The sequence below is a fragment of the Tachyglossus aculeatus genome, chromosome 26, assembly GCF_015852505.1.
Source record: "Tachyglossus aculeatus isolate mTacAcu1 chromosome 26, mTacAcu1.pri, whole genome shotgun sequence".
In the NCBI taxonomy this organism is placed as follows: Eukaryota; Metazoa; Chordata; class Mammalia; order Monotremata; family Tachyglossidae; genus Tachyglossus; species Tachyglossus aculeatus.
This window is the reverse complement of record NC_052091.1, coordinates 9,426,844-9,452,941: the sequence shown is the minus strand read 5'-3', so window position 1 is coordinate 9,452,941 and position 26,098 is coordinate 9,426,844. Positions and strand designations below refer to the sequence as shown.

General features: G+C 43.5%; 1 protein-coding gene across 2 annotated transcripts in view; it reads right to left on the bottom strand.

Annotated features, from left to right (window-relative positions):
- MAP2K5 (mitogen-activated protein kinase kinase 5) overlaps window positions 1–26,098 on the bottom strand; it is a 241,509-nt gene that overhangs the window by 103,483 nt on the left and 111,928 nt on the right. For both annotated transcript variants that reach the window (XM_038767364.1, XM_038767365.1), the window contains exons 14-16: window positions 8,847–8,920; window positions 7,771–7,821; window positions 1,882–1,953 (exon numbers count right to left, since the gene is read on the bottom strand). In XM_038767364.1, the coding sequence (XP_038623292.1) occupies window positions 1,882–1,953; window positions 7,771–7,821; window positions 8,847–8,920 (197 nt within the window). The remainder of the gene's footprint in view (window positions 1–1,881; window positions 1,954–7,770; window positions 7,822–8,846; window positions 8,921–26,098) is intronic.

Here is a 26,098-nt window from a genome sequence, read left to right as displayed (position 1 = left end):
CAACTGTTTCATATTCAAGTGGGAGGAATGGCACCATTATTTTATGCCCTGCATGCCCATGTTAGCATTTTAGGAGTTTTTAACACAGAAGCTCATAGAGAGGGTAGGGACCTTTGTTTATCTTGCCGTGCATGGCATTTAAGCCCTTACTAATTTTAGACTGTGAGCTCCTTCCTTCCCCTCCTGCAACACCCTGAGGGACAGGGACCATGTGTAATTAATAATAATAATAATTTGTAATAATTATGGTATCTGCTAAGCGCTTACTATGCGCCAGGCCCTGTACTGAGCGCTGGGGTAGATACAAAGTAGGTTGGATACCTTCTCTGTCCCATATGGGGCTCACAATCTTAATCCCCATTTTACAGACGACGTAACCGAGGCACAGAGAAGTCACACAGGAGACAAGTGGTGGAGCTGGGATTAGAACCCAGGTCCTTCAGACTCCCAGGCCCATGCTCTACCCACCGCTTCTCTAATTATCTATAGCCACATCTGTAATGTATTTATTTATATTAATGTCTGTCTCCCCATCTAGACTGAAGCTCCTTGCGGGCAGGAAATGTGCCTACCAGTTCTGCTACACTGTACTCCCCCAAGAGCTTAGTATGGTGCTCTGCAGGCATTAAGCGCTCAATAAATAACCACGGATTGACTGATTGATCACTGTGTATTCTTTCTCAACACTTAGTAAAGTGCTCTGCACACAGCAAGTGGTTAATAAATACTACTACTACTACTAAGAGTTTTTAGATGTTGTTGATGATGGCTTTAATACGTTTTAAAATGAACAGAGTGCCAGAATTGTCAAAACAATAAAAGAACCAAAGTTTGGGGCATCAATGGTTAATCTTTAAGTGCTGCAATTTATTGCTATCGAGCAGGACATGAGCCCTAACTTTGGAGCTGGTGAAATGACACCTTCAATTCTGAGTTTGCCTATAATTACAAAAGCCTCTGCCAAGATAGGCTTCTCTCTTTGACGCCCCTTCGTAAAATGACCCCTCAAACCATGCGGTCGATAGAAATAGAGAAATTAAAGATTTCTTTTGCAAGGGCAAAAGGGAATCTCAAGAGGGTTTCTTACATCTCTGACTGCAGGCAAGAATTGGTCGATTTCAAGCCACATAATTGACTCAAAAAGTTGGTGAGATGGGCACTGTCACCAAGGCTTCTTCTTTGACCCATTACTTAAAAAGCTCTTTTCTACTGGAGAAAAACAAAACAAAACAAAAAAAAACCACATCCAAAACCCCAAAGAGCAGCCACGTGGACGTCTACTTTGGAACCAAAGGTGTGAGAAACCGTTTCCAAAGCAGTAATGAGTATCCAATACCCAGTGAGCAGAACTGACAAGAACCGTGGCTTAGTGGAAAGAGCCTGGGCTTGGGAGTCAGACGTTGTGGGTTTTAATCCCAGCTGTGCCGCTTATCAGCTGTGTGACTTTGGGCAAGTCACTTAACTTCTCTGTGCCTCAGTTCCCTTATCTATAAAATGGGAATGAAGACTGAGAGCCCACATGGGACAACCTGATTACCCTGTATCTACTCCCGTGCTTAGAACAGGGCTTGGCACATAGTAAGCGCTTAACAAATACTATTATATATATATATATATATATATATATATACATATATAAAACTGGGTAAATAACTTGGCAGGAATTTTCCTCCAACACCCCATGATCAGGTCTTCATCAGAATGAGTCCATTCTAAATACAGCAAAAAATTTAGATGGATTGAGAATTGTTCTAAAGTAGAATTTGAGTCTCACTCGTGAAAAATATTTCAATCTTAAACTTACTGGCATGACTTCTTGATCCTACTGGTTAACCCCTCAGGGACTAAATTTCCCAGCCCCAAACCATCTTTCCAACGTACCTCCATGAAAGAGATTCCTAAGCTCCAAACATCGGAATGGATTCCATACTGTTCCCCTGAAATTCTTTCAGGCTAAAAGAGAAGAAACAGAAGTCTTTTTAGAGTCTGGGAAGTTGCTACAATCAGGCTCAATCAAGACTGTTAGTCACTTGGTAGGGAAAATAACCGAACGCTGGATTGGGAAAGATGTTTAGAATTCCTGGTGAGCAGCGTGCCATATTCTCTTTTTCCCTTTGAATTCTGCTGTGTCAGGAAGGCCAAGCTCTCCAGGGTTTACTAGGCTGTGCACTGCTGGGTAGCTTCAGCCCTGCACGTGAGGGGCCATTGTTTCTCATTCCCGCTCTCCCTGTGCCGGAATGTCGGGGAGCGACTTTGTCCTTTCGGATTTCTATCCTTAGGGTCTCCCGTTCCAATATGGCTGCAGAGCTGGGACCGCCGACGAGCAGAGGGGAGTGCCTGGAAGAGGCTGATGGCACTACCTTGGGCAAGTCACTTCACTTTTCTGGGCCTCAGTTCCCTTATCTGTAAAATGGGGATTAAGTCTGTGAACCCCATGGGGGACAGGGAATGTGTCCAATCTGACTGCCTTGTATTTACCCCAGTACTTGGAACAGTGCTTGGCATATAACAATAATAAGGATAATAATTATAGTATTTGTTAAGCACTTAGTATATACCAGGCACTATTCTAAGCACTGGGGTAGATGCAAGATAATCGGGCTGGATACAGTTCCCGTCCCACATAGGGCTCACAATCTTAATCCCTTGTTTAAGGATGAGGGGCCCAGAGAAATGAAGTGACTTGCCCAAGGTCACAAAGCAGACAAATGGCAGAGCCGGGATTAGAACCCATGACCTTTTGACGCCCAGGCCCATGCTCTATCAACTGGGCCCAGGCTGCTTTATAAGCACTTTACAAATACCATTATTACTATTATTATTATTTTGTGCTTTCACAAGCTAACTGCAGCAATAAAGACCCCAGCCCTCGTTGGGATTTCCACTTACCACGCTGACTCGAGGAGCCTTACCAAAGACATGTGCTTGTACTTCTGGGCCATTTGTGCCTTAAGCTTGTTGTGGAGAGGGAATTTATCTGTTTATATTTCTATTGTACTCTCCCAAGTGCTTAATACAGTGCTCTGTACATGGCGAGTACTCAATAAATACAACTGAATAAATGAATGAATTCTCCTGCTACCCCTTGCTGGATGGTGCAGAGAAGGCCTGACATCTCTGCTGTTCCTGCTCCTCCCAAATGCTTGTGGGCATATTACTGCAGCCATCTCCCATCTGTAATTATCTTTTCTGCCCAATCACCAGGAACTGTATTCAATCGTATTTATTGAGCACTTACTTTGTACAGAGCAACATATGGAGACGGTCCCTACATAACAACGGGCTCACAGTCTAGAACTATAGCCATGGGACACACTTTTTTATGGTAGCCATGTGCCAGTCACTGTATTAAGTGCTGGGGTAAATAATCCCACACTTCGCTCCTCTAATGCTAACCTTCTCACTGCAGCTCAATCTCATCTATCTCGCCATAGGACTCTTGCCCACGTCCTGCCTCTGGCCTGGAATGCCCTCTCTCCTTATATTCAACAGACAACTACTCTCCCCTGTTTCAAGGGCTTACTGAAGGCCCAAGTCCTTCAAGAGGGTGTCCCTGGCTAAGCCCTCCTTTCCTCTTCTCTCACTCCCTTCTGCATCGCCCTGAGTTGCTCCCTTTATTCATTCCCCCGCTCCAGGCCCCGTGGTGCTTATGTAGATATCTGTAATTTATAATGTCTGCCTCCTCCTCTGGACTGTAAGCTCATGGGCAGGGAATGTGCCTGTTAACTGTTATAGCGTACTCTCCATAGTGAGCTTAGTCAGGAAAGGCCTCTTGGAGAAGATGTGCCTTCAAAAAGACTTTGAAGGTGGGGAGGGGATCATCTGTTGGATTTGAGAGGGTTGTCACATGACTACCTCTGTGCTTCTTAGAAGCCCACCTGTTGCCCCACCCCCAGAAAAGCCTCCAGCTTCAATTTCTAAGTCATAATAACCTCACGCCCTCTCTAAATAAATTCCAGCAAGTTCAAATGGTCCATGGGTATGATGACTTGGAGGGGGGTGCTGCCAGTTGTAGGTTTTGAATGAAAGGAGCTTAAGGGTTAAATAAAAGTCCTGGCCTAGAAGGGTGGAGATTTTATTACGTATGCATCATGCTAAACCACAATAGCAGAACAATAATAATAAGCAGGGCTAAATCTCCTTAGAACAAGTTCACTATCTGGGACAAAATGAATCACATTATTTACATAACATGAGAGTCTCTCTCGGTGCACCCTAAAATGAACTATCAATAAATGGGATTAGCATAAGAACTTGCCAGACAGCCATTTATGAAAATAAAACAATAGCATTACATGGCAGAAGCAGTGTGGCATAGTGGAAAGAACATAGGCCTAGGAGTCAGAAGGACGTGGGTTCTAATCCCAACTCTGCCACTTGTCCGCTGTGTGACCTTGGGCATGTCACTTAAATCCTCTGTGCCTCAATTCCCTCATCTGTAAAATGGGGATTAAGACTGTGAGCCCTAAGTGGGACAGGGACTGTGTCAAATCCAATTATCTTGTGTCTACCCCAGCGCTCAGAACAGTGCCTGGCACATAGTAAGTGCTTAACGAATACCACAATTACTATTATTGTTATTCACACCCTTCAATGGGGTGATCAGTTCATCAACCTACAGCAGCATGCGATAGGCCGACCCATGTACAGTCAGTCGATCGTATTTATTGAGCACCTTCTGTGTCCAGAGCAGCATACTAAGCGTTTAGGTTCTGCCAGTCCAGGAACTCCAAGATTAAACACATTCATTTCCTTCACCCACTGGAAACAAAACCAAAAAAGCCAACATTTTATCCCCCGAAAATGGAGAATAATTGGAAAGCGGAGGATGAACAAAATGAGCGCTTGTGTTCCAGCACGGATATCAGGTGGCAGATGTAGAGAAGCTCCTAGTGGACACGGTTGTGACAGGCTCTCGTCAGCGAAATGATCCTCGCAATAAGCGGACCAGCCGAGATTGCGGTAGGGATGTAGAGCTCGGGCAGTGATGCACCGCACAACCAGGTAGCAAGCTCCATGTGGCATTCGGGAGGTAGAACGGGGCTTGGCTCCAACGCCCAAGCCAGTGAGGCAGATGTAAAGTCCCAGGGAGGCCCGCTTTCCATTCGCAATCTATCCTGACAGTCTTCGACGCCCTGGAGCAGTGCTTCTGAGCCCACCTCCTTCTTGAAACTAAAAAAGCCTGCCCCCCAAAACCCACACAAACCAAAATAGGCTCATGATCGGCTGGGTTGGATGGACACTTTGCAATTAAGGGCTAAAGCCGGGGTTGCTGCCTCTCTGCTCTGACTGTTACTGCCCATGAGGAAGAATGGCTAATAAAGGAGAGGAAAAAAAATAACATGTAAAAGCACCTGCAAAAAGGTTTAAATACAATTCTACCAGGTTTTTATTATGAATGATAAGAAACTGTGAAACTCCGATTCAACCGCCCTCCCCCCACAAGATTTATGCAGGAATTTAAAGGTTTAGGGTCTAATAATAGAGAAATATGAGACAATTCTCTCTCTTTAGCTATTAGAACAAGGCCATGAGATTTAGAGACTATATATCAATGGATGGAGCAAATCCCAAGGGGGTTATTTTGTTAAATCATTCAAGAATTGTCTGGAATTTTCAATACACTATTTCAGCATCTCTATGTCACGACAGCCCAACAGCCAGAAAGATAGCTAAGTGAACAAACTAATTGGTAAATGGATTAACGTGTCTCTCCACCACTCCCCACCCCGACAAATTAAACCGACATCTGAAGTATGTACAGCAACCTGAAGGAATAATTTAAAAAAATAAAAAAATCCACACGCTGTCTACTTCACCAGCACCAATTCTTTTTGTATCCTGCAATATTGAAGGACCTCATTCAGAGGTCAAGAATCACAAGGGGAGAAAAGTGCCTGAAATCCCCAAGTCCATGAAACACTGGTTTCCTGTGGGATTTCCTGAACCCAAAACAGATGTTAGTAACATGAATAATTTTAAATGTTCACAGGGATGGAAACAAAGCAATAACTCTACCACCAGCTTAGTAGATGTACACAACTTTCTGTTTCTAAAGACTTGAGTGATTTCATGGGCTCTTCCTGGGTCTAGGAAAAAAAGACTCCATCTTCCTTATCCTCATTCTCAGAGTAGCAACATGGCAAAGGGGACAGAGCATGGGCCTGGGATTCAGAAGGTCGTGGGTTCTAATTCTGACTCCCCCACTTGTCTGCTGTGTGACCTTGGCCAAGTCACTTGACTTCTCTGGGCCTCAGTTACTTTATTTGTAAAATGGGGATTAAGACTGTGAGCCCCTTGTGGGACAGGGATTGTGTCCAACCTGATTAGCCTATACCTACCCCAGCCCTCAGAACAGTGCTTGACACAGAGTAAGTGCTTAACAAATATTATTACTATTATTATTACTATGATTACTACTGCTACTTGGCCTTGTCCTTGTTTAAACTGACTGGCAGACTGAGCTTCTATTGACAAAAGGTCTTCCTTGAATAGACGCTCAGGCCGTAATTCACATTCTTCCGAAATCTTTCTATTGGAGTTAAAATGTGGGTGTTCATCTGGAGAGAGGTCAAATACTTCAAACATAAAGGTTTTCCCTAAGAAGTTATCATTTTTGGTTACCTTGATTTTCTACACCTGAACTGTAAATCTTATCACCAGGATTCATTCAGCCAACAAGTAAGGCAATTTTACCACTGCAAATCAAATGTGACATTTCAAATATTTTACTCCTTACTTTTTCAATTAACGAATGGATGCCTCACATTCACTCATAAATGATAAGGGGAAACACAGGTCTTTCTTTAATGTATGCTGGGGGGGAAAAAAAAGTCTTTCTTTAATGTATGCTGGGGAAGGCCAACTGTAATCTGGATTTGTTCATAACGCAATTACATTATTAGAACAATTTAAAGCTACTGAGAACAGGGTGTGCATTGAGAAGTTGATCATTTTGAGGGTTTCCGGTACTCTAACAGTCTTGACTTCAGGAGAGAGATTCCAGCAGAGGCATGCCCATTTCATTTCTAATTTAGGCAGTGGCTAGTGAGTGGAAGGCAATCTGCTACAAGTCCAAACTCACCTGTGTTGGGCAGCAGCGACATGGGAGAGAGTGAAGGGCGGAGACTCAAGCAGACTGTGCGGAAGAAGGCAATGATAAACCACTTCCAGATTTTGACCAAGAAAACGCTACAGATCCACTGCCAGAACAATCGTGGATGGAGGCGGGGCGTTCCGGGAGAGATATGTCCACGGAGTCGCTATGGGTTGGAGATGACTCGACAGCATAAGACGAGAAAAGTCAGAGGATCCTAACCTCTTTCAAAGACAGATGTGGCCTCAACTGGCAGGCTGCATTACTGAAAGCAAAATTATTTGGCCTTCTTTATGTTTTTCTCGATAAGGTGACGAAGGTTTGTTTAAGGTCTGAAGTAGGGCAACATTGTGAAATGTGCTCATCACTGCTCCAGAGAAGCCAGTGTAGAATACTGAGCAATTCTCCTACAGGATTATACCTCAATATTACCTTTAGTCAATGGTTTCCGACACACAGCAATACCTCGTTAAGTCCCTACTGGCAAAAAGTCAGGGTGGGAGCTTCAGCAACTTTGGGAAAGATTTATGACTAGAATTGTTACTGACCGTAGTCATTTATGACATGTTGGGAAAAATGTCCAGGATTTGAATTCTAGAATTCCACATATCAAAGCAGTATCGAGAGATCAAGTATCGAGAGATAAAGACTCCCGATTAAATGTGCCCACTTACTGCCATATAAGCGTTCGTCCCGACGTACGTCTTGGCTATGGAATTCACCAGCTACGAGAGACAAAACCGTCTTTGAGAACAATATAATGATAATGTGGAAATAAAATGGGCAATTATTTCTCATTTAACTCACACACATCATGCTTATCAATCAACCAAAAATGACGTAAAAGGGAACAAATTTATCTACAGAGACATTAAAAATGATTAAATCTCTTTTTCCTTTGCAATCCGGCTTCCGATTTAAACGAGTGCAGCATTACGTTTTATAGCAGACAAACTAAAACGACTCCGTTACATGGGACATTTAAAGCTCCGCTACTCCCAAACTGGTTTGATACTTAAAAAGAAAAAAGAGAGAAGAAATCAACTGGAAGTAGAAATCTGACCATGCTCATTTTGGAGTCAGAAGGCTCGCGGAGCGCCCAACATTACTCTAGGATGAAGCAGACGCTAAATCTGCTGGAGGGATAACGGACTCTGACAACTCATAATGCCACGCTGACCTTCCCTCTGGTCTCCGTGTTTGGCTGAGAGGAAAGGTGGCTGCAATTCAAATCCACATCACAGCCCGCGCTTGGGGTCACTCTTGCCGGGGTTCTCGGGGGAGGCCCCAAATGGAAATTAATTAAAATTTGTGCTTCACATTGTAATGGCTCCCTGCCATTGTTGCTCCCAATATTAATTTTTATTGTGGGCCAGTTGGACTCCCCAGGCACAGCACTCTCTTTGCCCTCCCTTTTGTCTGGCCCAAACGCTTTCATATCAGAGCTGCATATTAATGAAGTTTGCCATTCGTCAGTAGTAATTACAATATCGGCAGTTTTTCCTGTCATTAAACAATGAACAATCATATTCTGATGAAGAAAGCCCAGTTGGAGATTAAAAAATGAATTACACCCTCCCAGCCATGGAAAGTAAACTAAGGTTCTGTCTGTCTGGCAGCTAGGTGATTTTCACTGAAGGAAGGAGGAAAAGGGGAAAAAAATGAAGAGAAAAGAAAGCGGGGACGGGAGAGGTTGAATGAGAAGGGTGTGTGTTGGAGGGTGAGACAAGGTAGAGAGACAGAGTTCTACCTGAGTGCTAACTCCGAAATCGCACAACTTGACCTGTCCTCTCGTGTTCACCAACATGTTTGAGGGCTTGACGTCTAGAGAGAGGAATAGAAAGACCATAGAAAAAATTTAGATTTACATTTGGCTCCTACAGAGGAAAAGAAAAAATGGTAGAGGAAAAAGAACTCAATTTTTGAAAATGAAATTCCGTCGACTGTAGATAACCAAATCGGAATCACAATCTCTGTGTTTATTCCATCCTGGGGGGCGGAGGTGGGCTGGGGCAAAGAACATAAGTCTAAATAGGCACTCTTGCGATTCCTTTTCCAGTCCCTGCTGAAACAAGGATACTTCTCCCGTGACAATAAAATCAAATCTTGTCTTCCGCTGTCATTAAGCTCATTCTTCAACCCACCCCCAAACTCCCAGTGCGACTAGGAAGCTTGGCTTACTCAGAAGATGATAAAGAACTTAGATCTGGGCTCAGAACTAGCATGGAAACTGCGAACAATCGAGTTTCTTAGAGTGCTGGTCTATCAATGAACAGAAAAATCTGTCGGAAACTCTACAGAAACATAACCTGCTGCTGGAATTGGGTCATTTCTGGATTAAACAGGAAGACGGTGAGGGGACTTCACAGATTCTTCCTCAAGCAGCAGTGATACCATGGTCTTCCTCCATATTTTCTTCAATCAATTAATAGCATTTATTGACCACTAATTCTGTTTAGAGAATTCTACTAAGCATTTGGGACATGATCCAGCCTTCAGGGAGCTAACAATCTAGTGGTTTTCATTTCTCTTCTCTCTAAATCATTTTTTTGTTGTTGCTGCTGAGGTTTCTGGACAAAGAAATGACAAGTCACAGCTACAACAGGTAGGCCAAAATGGGGTTCTGTGGAGTAACACCCTCAGCTATTTGGGGTCCTTTCAACGTGAGAAGCAGCAAGGCCTAGTGGAGAGAGCATGGGCTTGGGAGGCAGAAGAACCTGGGTTCTAACCCCAGCTCCACCACTTGTCTGTCGTGTGGTTTTAGACAAGTCACTTCACTTTTCTGGGCCTGTTACCTCATCTGTAAAATGGGGAGTAAGACTGTGAGCCCTATAGGGGACAGGGACTGATTAGCTGTATCTACCCCAGCACTTCAGAACAGTGCTTGACACTTAGTAAATGCTTAATACCAACATCATCGTCATTATCACATAGTAAGCGCTTAACAAGTACCATAAAAAAAGCAAATGAATCCACTGTTACCACCTTCATGCTGCTGAGAGGTCATCAGATATTCTTTTGAAACCAGCTAGGGAGATCATTCATACATTAGCTCGTTGTGGGCAGGAAATGTGTCTGTTTATTGCTGTATTGTCCTCGCTCAAGCACTTAATACAGTGCTCTACACACAGTAAGCACAGAATAAATATAATCAAATGAATTTACTTAGTGCTTACTGAGTGCAAAGCACTGTACAAAGTTCTTGGGAGTGTAAGCCTGCCCTGGTGACTCAAATTCTTGGTTCTGGCACCTCCATGGGAAGGAGTGGTAGCCTTTTTGGACCACTAGGGCCCCCTGCATCACAGTGCAACACCAGGTGCCCCATGGATGCAGCAATCCAGTAAGCGGATTCTGGCTATCAGAAAGCAAGAGCGCTTCTCTCAGCGCCTGCAATTTCCTCCCAGGGAGTAAATTTAGATGCCAGAATTGGGCTCATTAGCTCCAAAGTTCTTTGACCCAATAAGAGAGAGGGGGCAGAGGGAAAACTATAATTTCTTTGTAAATTACATAGCAACCAGCAAACTTAGCAAGGAAAACATTTGTGTCCTACTTCTTTAACTGGCGCTCCTCCAACATCCTGTATGGATGCTATTTAAATAATCCCTAAGGGGCACTGAGTCCAGGCCTGCTTTCACCTTTAACTACTTAGTCATAAAGATCTAATGACACCTGGAATCTATACCAGGATAACTCTGACTGTACACAAGATAATGATTTCAATTGGTGCAGCCCCATCATTAGAGGCAGTTGAGTCACATGATTCGCCAAGTGGGTGAGATGCAGGGTATGGGTAGGGAATGTGTCCGTTTATTGTTGCACTGTACTCTCCCAAGCGCTTAGTACAGTGCTCTGTACACAGTAAATGCTCAATAAATACGACTGACTGACTGATAAAGGGCAATAAGGTCAACAGAAGTTCAAGAGCCCTTGAATGGGAGATGCTGAGGAACACCTTTCAGCTAAATTTCAATTAGCTTGTAGTTTCTTCACAGGTACGTTTTTCATAACTTCCAGGAGCATATCAAGCCTACTAATTCCGACAATCAATCAATGGTCTTTATTGAGAATCTACTGTGTGCAGAGCACTGTACTAAGCGCTTGGGAGAGTACAATATAACAGGGTCCATAGCCATGTTCCCTGCCTGCCAGGAGTTTTCAGTCTAGAGGGGTGAATGGGCAAATGCACCCAGAATTGCCTTGCCTCAGTCTGTTGAGTTGTTTCCAACCCCGAAGTGACACACATCTCTCCTAGAACACCACATCTCCATCTGCAATCATTCTGGTAGTGTAGCCATACAGTGTTCTTGGTAAAAATCCCTAAGTGCTTTACCACTGCCTTCTTCTGCGCAGTCGACTAGAGTCTATGCCCTTGACTCTCTCCCACGGTGCTGCTGCCCAGCATGGGTGAGTTTTGACTTGTAGCAGATTGCCTTCTCCACTCAGTAGCCACTGTCCAAGCTAGGAATGGAATGCGTATGCCTCTGCTTGTCTCTCCCTCCCATAGTCGGTAGAGTCAGAAGCAGCGTGGCTCAGTGGAAAGAGTACGGGCTTTGGAGTCATAGGTCATGGGTTCGAATTCCGGCTCTGCCGATTGTCAGCTGTGTGACTTTGGGCAAGTCACTTAACTTCTCTGTGCCTGTTACCTCAACTGGAAAATGGGGATTAAGACTGTGAGCACCCTGGGGGCCAACCTGATCACCTTGTAACCTCCCCAGCGCTTAGAATAGTGCTTTACACATAGTAAGCACTTAATAAATGCCATTATTATTATTATTATTAGAGTACTAGAAACTCTTCAGGTATGATCCTGAGAGGGGGGCACCCAGAATTAGCCACCAGGTATATAATGTATGGACCCTTCTTTACATTCCACTTGTATCAACTCACTGATCTCCTACTCCAGCCCAGCCCAGACACTTCACTCCTCTAGCGTCATCTTACTTACTGTGCCCCAATTTCGTCTATCTCACCGCTGATCCCTTTCCCACATCCTGCCCCCTAGCCTGGAACTCCCCTCCCTCTCCCTTACCGCCCCCTTATATATCAGGCGCTTAGAACAGTGCTTTGCACATAGTAAGCACTTAACAGACACCATCATTATTATTATTATACCAGACATCACTCTTCCCACCGTCCAAGCATTATTAAGGTGCCATCTCTCCCACCTTTCCAATTAAGCCCGCTTTTCCGTGGCTCTCTCTCCCTTCTGTGTCATCTATGCACTTGGATCTGTGACCTTTGGGCATTTGATGTCCTCCCCTCCCTCAGCCCCACAGCACTTACATCCATATCCGTGATTTATTCATTTATTTATTTATATTCATGTCCGCCTCCCCCTCTAGACTGTAAGTTCGCTGTGGGCAGGGAATATGTTTGCCTACTCTGTTACCCCAAGCAGCATGGCGCAGTGGAAAGATCCCGGGCTTTGGAGTCAGAGGTCATGGGTTCAAATCCCGGCTCTGCCAACTGTCAGCTGTCATGACTCTGGGCAAGTTACTTAACTTCTCTGTGCCTCAGTTACCTCATCTGTAAAATGGGGATTAAGACTGTGAGCCTCCCGTGGGACAACCTGATCATCTTGTAACCTCCCCAGTGCTTAGAACAGTGCTTTGCACATAGTAAGTGCTTAATAAATGCCATTATTATTATTATTATAACAGTGCTCTCCACACAGTAAGTGCTAAATAAATACGATTGACTGACTGATAGTAAGCACTCGATAAATATCACTGATGCTTATGATGTCACTTCTGGGCTGCAACTCCTTTTCTTCAATGAAAACTGGCACCATTTCAGTAAGTGGTGTGTTTTTCCCTTCAAAATTGTGTGAGAACAACCCTCTGAACAGTAACCTTCTTCTTCTTATTTCTCCCTATTTATTCCAAATAGCATTTCGGAGTAAACATTTAGTATCTAGGGCATTTTTGAGGCACATCCGATAGCTGAATTAAAACTCACCCTGGGCAAAATTTGTGGCATTTGCATTTATCAATATGTTGAGAGGAGGGTGGAAGCACCTAAGTGAAGAATGAAATTTGCATTTCCTTCTGGGTAAAACATTTCACCTTTACACTTGGGATATACCTATTCTGGAATGAAACAACTGAGCCACTGTTTCCAAGCCCCTAAGAAACACTGATTTACAAGCCAGCCAACCTTAAACTTCCAAATATAGCTTTTCTGGGAAGAAGCTGTGGTGATATTGGATTTGTTATCATTCTGGTTTAAGTTCCGGTAAAGGAAAACAATGTAGTGGCCAGAAAGATCGCTTTTAAAAAAAGGTATTTCAATTTATGTTTTACTAGAAGCATATCATTTTTCCTTTAAAATGCTTAAAAAGAGTTGAGCATTTCCTCTGTAAACAATGGAACATCAAAGATAAATTTAGATGATGATGATGGTATTTGTTAAGCGCTTACTATTTGGCACGCACTGTTCTAAGTGCTGGGGTAGATACAAGGTAATCAGGTTGGGCACAATCTCTATCCCACATGGGGCTCACAGTCTTAATCCCCATTTTATTTTATAGATAAGGGAACTGAGGGACCGAGATGTGAAGTGACTTGCCCAAGGTCACACAGCAGACACGTGGCAGAGCTGGGATTAGAACCCAGTTCCTTCTGATTCAGGCCCCTGAGTGGGGGCAGATATGGGTCTTATTTGTTTAAACAGGACTCAAATGATAAGGTTTTATTAATTAGTTACTTAGAAGGCCAAGGAGTCTTGCCAAAGAATAGTTATTGATTTTATCAAGTCGCCAACTGGCCGATTGGCTGAATTAGGTTTATTTTGAAAATACATAATTATAAGTGCTTTGTGGGCCACTAAATGTGAATACATTCCCATATAATGATAACAGAATTCTACTGCAGAAATAGAAAAACTAAGAAATGAAGACATTTTTCAGGTTAAAACCCGAGGTCAACATCATGACTGCATTCCTTAGTCAACTCTTAAATTGCAGCATGGGCGTGTCTAATTTGGTTTCAGAGGGTGGCCAAGGCCAGGGATCTAAAGTCTTTTTTTTTTAAATGGTATTTGCTAAGCACTTACACTATGTGCTAGGCACTCTACTAAGCGCTGGGTTAGGTACAAGCTAATCAGGCTGGACAAAGTCCCTGTCCTGCATGGGCTCACAGGCTTAATCCCCATTTTACAGATGAGGGAACGGAGGCACAGAGAAGTTAAGTTAAGGGGGTAGGATTCAAACGAGGAGGTGAGAGACGGAGAGGGTGAGGTAAATAGCCTTCAAAGAGGAGGACAGCAAACTGAGCTATTCAGTGATGAGTAGTGAAAGGACTCTGCCACATAACCCTAGGAGATGATGGTGGCTTCAAAATGCTCTGATCAATCAATCAATCAATCAATCGTATTTATTGAGCGCTTACTATGTGCAGAGCACTGTACTAAGCGCTTGGGAAGTACAAATTGGCATCACATAGAGACAGTCCCTACCCAACAGTGGGCTCACAGTCTAAAAGGGGGAGACAGAGAACAGAACCAAACATACCAACAAAATAAAATAAGTAGGATAGAAATGTACAAGCAAAATAAATAAATAAATAAATAAATAAATAGAGTAATAAATATGTACAACCATATATACATATATACAGGTGCTGTGGGGAAGGGAAGGAGGTAAGACGGGGGGATGGAGAGGGGGACGAGGGGGAGAGGAAAGAAGGGGCTCAGTCTGGGAAGGCCTCCTGGAGGAGGTGAGCTCTCAGCAGGGCCTTGAAGGGAGGAAGAGAGCTAGCTTGGCGGATGGGCAGAGGGAGGGCATTCCAGGCCCGGGGGATGACGTGGGCCGGGGGTCGATGGCGGGACAGGCGAGAGCGAGGTACAGTGAGAAGATTAGTGGTGGAGGAGCGGAGGGTGCGGGCTGGGCAGTAGAAGGAGAGAAGGGAGGTGAGGTAGGAGGGGGCGAGGTGATGGACAGCCTTGAAGCCCAGGATGAGGAGTTTCTGCCTGATGCGCAGATTGATCGGTAGCCATTGGAGGTTTTTGAGGAGGGGAGTAATACGTCCAGAGCGTTTCTGGACAAAGATAATCCGGGCAGCAGCATGAAGTATGGATTGAAGTGGAGAGAGACACGAGGATGGGAGATCAGAGAGAAGGCTAGTGCAGTAGTCCAGACGGGATAGGATGAGAGCTTGAATTAGCAGGGTAGCGGTTTGGATGGAGAGGAAAGGGCGGATCTTGGCAATGTTGCGGAGCTGAGACCGGCAGGTTTTGGTGACGGCTTGGATGTGAGGGGTGAATGAGAGAGCGGAGTCGAGGATGACACCAAGGTTGCGGGCTTGTGAGACGGGAAGGATGGTAGTGCCGTCAACAGAGATGGGAAAGTCAGGGAGAGGACAAGGTTTGGGAGGGAAGACAAGGAGCTCAGTCTTCGACATGTTGAGCTTTAGGTGGCGGGCGGACATCCAGATGGAGATGTCCTGAAGGCAGGAGGAGATGCGAGCCTGGAGGGAGGGGGAGAGAGCAGGGGCGGAGATGTAGATCTGGGTGTCATCAGCGTAGAGATGATAGTTGAAGCCGTGGGAGCGAATGAGGTCACCAAGGGAGTGAGTGTATATTGAGAACAGAAGGGGACCAAGCACTGAACCTTGGGGAACCCCCATAGTAAGAGGATGGGAGGGGGAGGAGGAGCCTGCAAAAGAGACTGAGAAAGAACGACCGGAGAGATAAGAGGAGAACCAGGAGAGGACGGAGTCTGTGAAGCCAAGGTCAGATAACGTGTTGAGGAGAAGGGGGTGGTCCACAGTGGTCTGATCAACACTTTAGAGAGGTTCAAGGTTACCAAAAAATATGAGGTAGTATATTATAAAACTATAATATAAACCAAATTCTCACATCATTCTGAAGGTGGCCTCGTGGACAGTGCACGAGCCTGAGTGGCAGGAGGACCTGGGTTCTAATCCTGACAGCCACTTGTCTGCGGTGTGACCTTATGCAAATTATCTCTGCGCCTAAGTCCCCTCATCTATAAAATGGGGATTAAAACTGTGAGCCCCATGTGGGACAGGGACTGTGTCCAACCCAATTATCTTGTCTCTACCCCAGGCCTTAGAACAGTGCTTGGCACCTAGTAAGCAGTTAACAAATGCTATTATTATTATTAAGTGGCTTTTTAAGGTAGCTTAGCTGTAATGGAATGAAAATCAGCCATAAGAAAGCCAATTTTGTTTATTATCAACTTTAGCTTTGCTTAGCAGATGTTTTCTAGGCACTACGTTAGCCTTCTTTTGTCTTAACCAAAGACTGAAACTCCAGTTAATGAACTGATTAAAAATTTGATGTCATGGTAACACATGATCATACAAAACCAGTATACTCTTTTCCACTGTGAATTTTAAGATGAAAATAATACAGATGAGGGAATTTAAGATTTTCTTTTTCAGCTAACTATATCTCAGGCAAAATTCTGTATTTTTATTGGAGCCAACTGGCTCAGTCATTAAACATCCACATAAACCCACTAAAATATTGAAGATGGAGGAGGATGGCCAAGAACATATAGACATTCTGATGTCAAATCTCAAAAGGAGTTCCACTGCATGTCACCTGATTCCTTTCACAGCTGAATTCCATTGGGAGGTTCGGGTCTTGAGCTAAGGGAACGGGAGGTGAGGGAAGAAAGAGAGGAGGAGGAGAGAGAAAGAGAAAGGAAATGAGAAGAAAGGAGGGTGAAGAATGAAGCTGTCAGCCTGGTGGCTAGAGCAAGGGCCTAGGGGTTCAGAGGGCCTGGGTTCTAATCCCGGCTCTGCCACTCGTCTGCTGTGTGCCTCTGGGCAAGTCACTTTTACTTCTCCAGGCCTCGGTTACCATATCTGGAAAACGGGGATTAAGACCATGAGCCCCACATGGGACCTGGAATGCGTCCACCCTAGTATTTACCTCAGTGCTTGGTATACTGCCTGGCGAATACTAAGCACTTAATACATATCTCTGAAACAAAATGACAAAGAGTAGGCTCGATCGCAAAGAGACGTGTGGAGCTTCGTTGAGAGAAGAAACTGTACAATTATAACTCTGGCCGGAGGAAAACGCCAGCCGTCCTCCAAGTTTTCCTTAAGTAAATCAATAACTCGGGTGCCTGCCCCACAGCTGCTAGGAAGCCATTTCAGTTTAACATGAACCGGAGGGAGTATCAGCAGGCCTTCCCCTCTTAGTGACCATGAAAAGCAGCACAATGGCAAAAGCGGGACAGTAACCCTCTTCATTATGTTTAATTGTCATATGAAAATCCGCTAACCAATTTATCTAGCTAGTTATTTCTCCAGGATGGCATTCTAATGAACTAAAACAGCAGGTACAATTAGATAGAGAATACACTGGCATTCCACACTTGCAAATTCATCTGTGCACAATGGGAATGCACTTAAGAGGAAAACTTCAATGCGATATAAAAATTATTTTCATCACCAGATCCCCTAATAATGGGGAGGTCACCCAAATATCTGTTCAAGGGCTTTAAATAAAATTAAACTGCAATAATTAACTATGTCCATTGGAAGGTGCCATCAACGGGGTTTCAGGATTTAGTTCCGGAGAGCAGAAACACTGAATATGTGCCTAAGATGGGATCTTTTTGGGAGGGCTGTGCTAGTAAAAATGATATGCACTATGCCTCCAATGTGTGCAAAGAGCAGTACCAAACCATGGGAAAAGGACAACTCCTTCAGCAAGCATTCTTCAATGAATTTTCCAAGAAAATTAGAAGAACCTTGAGCTACAGCAACCCATCATCCACCTCTAACCCTTGTGAACTCACTTACACTCACTCAAGCACTCAGAGAAGAGCCACAGGTTCTAGTCCTGGCTCCACCACATGTCTACTGTGTGACCTTGGGCAAGTCACTTGACTTCTCTGTGCCTCAGTCACCGCATCTGTAAAATGGGGATTAGACTGTAAGCCCCATGTGGGACAGGGACTGTGTCCAACCTAATTACCTTGTAACTACCCCAGCACTTAGTACGGTGCCTGGCACATGGTAAGCGCTTAACAAATACTGTCATTATTATTACTATTATTATGATGATGTATATCTATCTGCTTCATATATTTTTTTACTTCTCTAGCTGTAATTATGTTTATGTTTGTCTCTCCATTAGAATATAAGTATCTTGTGGGCAGGGAGCATGCCACTGGGCTATCCTGTACTCTCTAAGTGCTTAGTACAGTTTGCTTTACCAAGTGGGGGCATTCATTAAATGCTACTATTATTCCCAAGTATTTATAGGAGGGGGGAAGGATAGACAAATAAGGGAAGATGATAAACAGTGGAAAAAATGGATAGCGCATGGCCTAGTGAAAAGAACACAGACCTGGGAATCAGAGGACCTGGGTTCAAATCCCAGCTCTGCTATTTGCCTGCTATGTAACCTTGGGCAAGTCACTTCACTTCATTGTGCACCCTCATCTGTAAAATGGGGATTAAATACCTGATCTTCTTCCTACTGAAACTGGGAGTCCCAGGTCTATGTCTGACCAGATTATTCTGTATTTACCCCAGTACTTAGTAAAATGCTTGCTAGATAATGATGATGATAGTAGATAACGAGCACTTAACAAATACCACCATTTAAGTCTCTTCTCAGACTTTCTCTGACTCCCTAAACCATAGGTCATGGGTTCTAATCATTACTTTGTCACTCGTCTGCACTGTGATCTTGGGCAGGTCACTTCACTGGGCCTCAGTTCCCTCGTCTGTAAAATGGGGATTAGGACTGTGAGCCCCATGTGGGACAGGGACTGTGTCCAACCTGATTTACTTGTATCCACCCCAGCACATAGCTCAATGTTGGGCATATAGTAAGAACTTAACAAATACCACAACTATTATTACTATTATTAAACCAGGCCCTTGGAAACAGAGATCGAAGGGAAGAGATTATTTAACTGCAGAAATGCCATAGCCCATTAGGGTCTAAAACAGTTCTAAAATACCCCACCTCCTGCTTTGACGTTAAAACAAGAAATGGAGGGTAGAGAAATATGATTTCAAATTTGATTATGCACAGCAAGCTCCTCAAAAGTGAGCCTACTATGATCTATTAACCCTTCATTCTTAAATAAATCTGTACAACCATCCCTGATTTAAAGATAACCACAAGAAAATCAGCCTAGCCTGGCGGGGACATCATATTCTCTTTCAATGGACAATGCATTGAGTTCACCACTTCCATATATACTGCAATCCCCAGAACTTTCCAGGGGCAAAGAAAGGGCCCTGCATAAAAAAGGAGCCTTAATTTTTAAAGACATCCGTTTGGGTAGTTGAAGCTGAGGAAAAAATCAACATCCTAGAGTCATTAAACTAGTTTGTTTACCTCAGTTAATGGGCTAAGTCTTTTTTTTTTTCAAAAACACAAGTGTTCATGAGTTATGATCTACTGCTGAATCGGTGTGTGATTAATATTTGCATTTGGAAGATAATATTTAAAGGATTTTTAAACAAGAGCCAAAAGGGGTCATTATCCTCTCATCACTAGACCTTGTAAATAGAAATGATTTTTTATGAAGCATCATTATGGCGAAGGAATATGTTCCTATTTGTGATGTACTCTTCTAGGCAGCATTTCTGTTTACGTAGGAGAAGCAGCATGGCATAATAGGTAGAGCAGGGCCTGAGAGTCAGTAGGTCAAGGGTTCTAATCCCAGCTTCTCCATTCGTCTGCTGTGTGACCTTGGGCAAGTCACTTCACTTCTCTGGGCCTCAGTTACCTCATCTGAAAAATGGGGATTGAGCTTGTGAGCCCAGCATGGGACAGGGACTGTGCCCACCCCGATTTACTTCTAACCACCCCTGCGCTTAGAACAGTGCCTGGCACATAGTAAGTGCTTAATAAATACCATATTTTTTATTATTATTACTATATACATGGGAAGTAAGAGCTATAACATTTCAGAAAATGGCTTTGTCAAAGAACTGGGGGAACCAAAAGGCTGAAAGTCTCTATATAAAGCCAGGATAATAATGACTTTAGATAGACAATTTTAAATGACTCATTTAAAATGTACCTTGACTAAACAGATTTTATACGCTTATTTGATTTTGAAAACTGCATCATGTAACATAGGGGGACTTGAAGTGATTAAAATGAAGAAAACAATTTTAAAATGAAAATTTTTAAAGAAAATGATTTTAAAATTCCCCGAGTCACATAGGAATATGGGCTACACTGGTGCCCAGCTAGATGACAATTCACAGGTTCTCCTACTGTAAGACCTGGTACATGACACCGCATAATGAGATCCTTTCAAAAGAACAAAGCCCAGAGCCATAATAAATTCATTTTTATCTATAATTTTGGGGCCAAGATGGATTCAGGGTATGCCAAGTTCTTATATAGACATTTTACCCCCCGAAACTCAAAGTGCTTTCATATCTACCATTCACGCAGCTTCATAGTTCTGTTTTTAGAAGAAACATGTTTCTGGAAGTGGCTAACAATATTTTCCAAATATTTTAAATAGACATTTCTTTAAGTTCCTCTCTTCCTGCCTTTCTGGAACACAATTCCACTTTGGATCACAGATCATTTGGACCTTCTTTAAAACCCTCAATTTTAAAACTGCTCAGAAATGGATAATTATGAACGTACATTTTCCTAGCTGTACCCCTTCTTTCCTGCCCGCCATTTCCCTTCCCATCTCCACTAGTTGGAGGCAACTCCTTTCTTAAGAGTTCTGGCATGATTCCACACCATCCTTCCGAAAATCCTATTATACACCAACCTGGTTCATAAAAACACATAACATTTATGGACATATCCATAATTTATCTACCTTCATGTCAGTCTCCCCCTCTAGACTGGAAGCTCGTTGTGGGCAGGAAAGTGGCTGCCAACTCTGTTGTACTGTACTCTCCCAAGTGCTTAGTATAGTGCTCTGCACACAGTAAGCGCTCCAATAAATATGATTGACTGATTAAAAACAGTCACTGTCGTGGGTTCCCTGGAATGAGAATTCCACATATAAGGATCACTTTTAATGCCTCTGTCATTTTCTATGAAATGTAGTCTTTACATCAATCAGTGAGTGGTACTCATTGAGCACTTACTCTGTGCAGAGCTCTGCTCTAAGCACTTGGGAGAGTACAATATAAGAGAAGTAGCAGACACATTCCCTGCCCAAAATAAGCTTACAGTTGACATCCTTGCCAGTTCCCTCATCTCTGGGATTCTCCTATCCCCCTCAAGTTGCTCCCCTAAACCTTTTCCCATTTTAGCCACCTCCATGTTGCTTCTGTGTCTTTTTTTCCCAGCCTGTTTTACCCCTTGTCCACTAAAACCCCAAATTTCCCTTGATCAGAAGTTCCCCTTGCAGGATAAAAGTTGCTTTTTGACCTTACTTTTCACAATAAGCGCTTAACAAATATCATTTTAAAAAAATGAAGGAGCTTGCATACAGAATGAATAATTGCAGCTACAAATGAAAATCCAAGTAAAATTACATACATGTACATTTGTGCTGAAAATAGGAAATATCTGTCACCAGCTCTCTCTCACCTGTTAACAGTACAACAATATTCCTTGGCCAGAGAAAAATGTACAAAGTTGAAAGCTGGCACTCCAAACATTACAGACCTAGGACACAGGAGGTCCTGGGTTCTAATCCCAGTTCTGCCACTTGCCTGCTTTGTGACCTTGGGCAAGTCACTTGGGCAACTATTCTGTGCCTCAGTTATCTGGTCTGCAAAATGAGGACTGAGACTGTGAGCCCCACGTGGGACATGGACTGTGTCCAGCCCGATCTGCTTATATCTGCCCCAGTGCTTAGTACAGTGCCTGGTACATAGTAAGCACTTAACAAATATCACTACAATTATTATTATTATAATTATTATCCATTTAGCAGGAGTGCTTGGGAACTTGAGGATTGGTGTTCTTGGCATCAGAAGTGCCATTCAGTTATTTGGTCTGTTGAGGAAAAGCGCATTGCTGGAGTAAAGGAGAACAGAGATTTGTGAAAGGTGGTTTCAAGTGCGGCAGAACGACCAGAGTTGATTCTTGCATGTACACCGACTGAAGCCAGCTACGTGCCTCATGCTTCAGACTCCACGCACATCTCATTCCCCAGAGAGCCCATCATCATCGACACACACATATCATCTGGATATGCTATAATCAGGTACAATGTACACGATGTACAGAAGCAGTGTGCCTTAGTGGATAAAGCATGGGCCTGGGAGTCAAAAAGGGCTGGGTTCTAACCCTGGCCCTACCACCTGTCTGCGGGGTGACCTTGGGCAAGTCACTTTGCTTCTTTGGGCATCAGTTATCTTATCTCGAAAATGAGGATTAAGACTAAAATCCCCATGAGGGAAAGGGACTGTGTCCAGCCTGATTAGCTTGGATCCACCCCAATTCATTCATTCACTGTCGTATTTATTGAGCACTTACTGTGTGCAGAGCACTGTACTAAGTGCTTGGGAAGTACAAGTTGGCAACATATAGAGACGGTCCCTATACTTAGTACAGTGCCTGGCACCCTCTAAGCACTTAACAAATACCCTAAAAAAATTCCTTTCTCTTACTGTCTGCACAATGGCCTTCTAAGTCTGCTCTCAAAGAACACTTGAGGTCGCCTATTTGCCTTTGACTTATTCCCCAGTGATTAATCAGCAGCATTTATTCTAGGCAGAACACTGTGTTTTTTAAAGCACTCAATCAGCTTGCCTCCTCCTGCCTTAGCTGGCTGATCTACTACAATCCACCTTGGACCTTTTGCTCCTCCAGTGCCAGCTTGCTCACTGTGCCCTGATCCAGTCTATCACACCACCGACCCCTTGCCCACATCCTCCTCCTGGTCCATAGTTCCTTCCCCCTCCATATATGCCCAAACTTCACTCTCCCCACCTTCAAAGCCTTATTAAGTTCACATCCACTAGGCCACACTGCTTCTCTTTAATTACTAGCAACTAAAGGCTTGCCAAGATTTCTCCCATAAACCTCCTGCACAATGACTGCCAATATTTACTCTCTGCCAAATAACAGATTATTTTGAAATGTCATTTCAATTGATTTCATCACATTGTCTTATTTTGTAGTATTAGAGCTGTCCTTTGGTTTGAAGATACCACCAGGTCAAAGGAAGAGTGTTCAAATTTGGGACTTTAAAACTGCTTTCCAAATGGAATCGTATTTTCTTCAGGAGAAAGTGGCTAAATCGAGAAAGAAGGAAGTCAAAATTCCAGGTACTCTGCGAGATTAGCAACTTCAGTGAGATCTGGCAAATCTAAACATTTTTAAGGAGTCCCTCATTTCTTCTAAGTGGTGAGAAAATGAAGAACAAAATGAAGATAATGAAAAAAAAAAGGAAGACCAAAGTCCCTTTCTGAGTTCTGGGTCTTCATGATGACCCATGGCAAAAGTTTGAAGTGAAGGTCATTATAGTAATGTCAGATAAAACCACACACAACTTCTGACAGAATTGAGACAATTTGAAAGAATTTTCCCTCAGCAGAGCTTCCTCCTCAAAGTCAAGGCTTGGCAGGAAGGGCCACAGAATTTCTGCCTCTGAAATTATCTTATACTAGGACTATTTAGCAAAACATATGAGTGGCACTGAGCTAGCCAATTTGCTTGTATTCAAAATCCAGTGCTTAGTACAGTGCCAGGCACATAGTAAGTGCTTAACAAATACAGAAATTATTATTGTAATTATTAGTAATGGGTTCTTGACTGTGGTGACCATCAGAACACTCTTAGAAGGCTAGGAAGTCCTGTGGTGAGATGAGCTCCTCTCAGGGAAAGCCTAGTGATAAAGAACAACAAGAGTAATAAACACAGAACTTATCAGACTGTAAGTTCCTTGAGGTAAGGTTCATTTCTACCAACATTATTGTAACGTACTCTTTCAAGGGCTCTCCCTGGGTCTTTCCCATCACTGTATACCCCACCAACCTCTCTGCCTCACAAACCTGTCACCTTGGCATTATCCTGAACTCATTTCTCATCAAACCCACACACTCAGTATCACCAAATCCTGTCCGTTCTACCTTCGCAATATTGCTCACATCTGCCCTGTCCTTTCCACCCAAATTGCTTCCACAATGACCCAAGCACTTATCTTATCCTGTCTTGACTACCACATCAGCAACCTCGCTGACCTCACTGCCTCTCTACTCCAGTCCATACGCCAACTGTGCCGTCTGGATTGTTTTTCTTAAATAAAGTTCCGGCCACATTTCCCCAGTCCTCAGAACTTCTAGTGGTTGACCATCCACCAGAAACTCCTTACCACTGGCTTTAAAGCCCTCAACCACCTTGGCCATTCCTACATTACCCTGCTGATTTCTTATCATCCAGTCTGAAAGCTTCGCTCCTCTAGCGCCCATCTCCTCCTGTACCTCAATCTCATCTATCTCGCCGCCCACCCCTTGCCCATATCCTTCCTTTGACCTGGAACTCCCTCGCCCTTCATATCTGACAGAGCACCACTCGCTTCACCTTCAAAGTCTTCCTGAAATCACATTTCCTCCAAGAGACCTTACCTCCCTATTCCCTGTACTTTCTCTGTGCTGTGTTGCCTAGGCACTTGGATTGTATTCACCCCACTCTCAGCTCCACAGCTCTTATGCACATAACTGTAATTTATTTTAATGCCTGTTTCCCTCCAGACTGCAAGCACCTTGTGGGCAGGGAAATGTCTACCAATTCATTCATTCAATCGTATTTATTGAGCGCTTATTGTGTGCAGAGCACCAATTCTGATGTATTGTACTTGTGCTCTGCACACATTAAGCGCTCAATAAATATGCCTGAATGAATGAACTTTCCCAAGTGCTTAGTACAGTGTTCTGCATACAGTAAGCACTCAATAAATACCACTGAGGGATTAACAGGTTTGGCACTAGGCTGCACATGGGGAGATCCTAACAGTGTTTGACACAGAGATGACATTCTCAGAGAGGTTTGGCAACATAAGAATTTACAGTGAGACTTATCATTGACTCAGGGTTTGAATATGGAACTCCTCACCCTGAGACTTCACCCATAACCACAAGAGTGGGACCAGCTTCAGAGGGGACACCATCTTGTTGTGGAGCGAGGGGGCCCGCTGCGGTTGGACCCGGGGGTTGTGTATGTGGGAATGGGGACTGGTGGGGGAACTCGTGGGTCTGAACTATGGGAGGGGTAAAGTCTTCTTTACTCCCCGACTACCCCCAGGGCGGAAATACTCTCGATTTGGGGATTCTAATGGACTCATGAATGACATCATATAAATGGGAGAAGGCTGAACATTTTTCTCCGCCTCAGTGGTGGCTAAATGTCTGAAGCTGGACCTAAAAAAAGACTGTACCCTTCAAGTCCAAAAACCATGCAAATAATATTTTTACTGGTACAACAAGGGCTCCAAATATTTGAGGTAGGGAAAACACTTATATTAGAGGAACACTTGCATTATGGAAAACAAACAAATACTAATTCAGATCCATCCATATATATATATTTTCCTTGAATTCCAAGTCTCTTGACTGATTTTTTCACTCCCCACATATGGCATTTGTATAAAACTACTCTAGCTAATTATAAAATACAAAAAAAAAATCTAAATTTCCCTTCCATTACCCTTCCATTTCTCCTCTTTATCCTCGGGGAAAGAGAGAGCAGTTACTGTCAGAGCATTCTCACATCTTCCAGAAACATGGTTATAGGTGTTAATCTTGCAGTTACGTTTGATGTGGGTAATGATAGTTAGGACTCTGGCTTTAGGTTTATTAATATGCAGGGCTAACACCTCATTAGTGGCGATGTATGTTTTGAAGTGAAGCTGTAATGTTTGCTGAAACGTCTGTTCTGGCAAAAAGACTTGCTCATTGTTCATTTCCTTTGTTTCTCTCCTCTTTATATTTCTGTTCTTCTCACCTGCCATTCCCCAGCTCACATTCTTTGTTCCTCCCAAGCCCAGCACCTAACTCTACCCGGCTCTTAATCTCTCTTGCTTCCAACTCTTTTCTCTGGCCGGGTCCCCAACCCGGAACTTCCTTC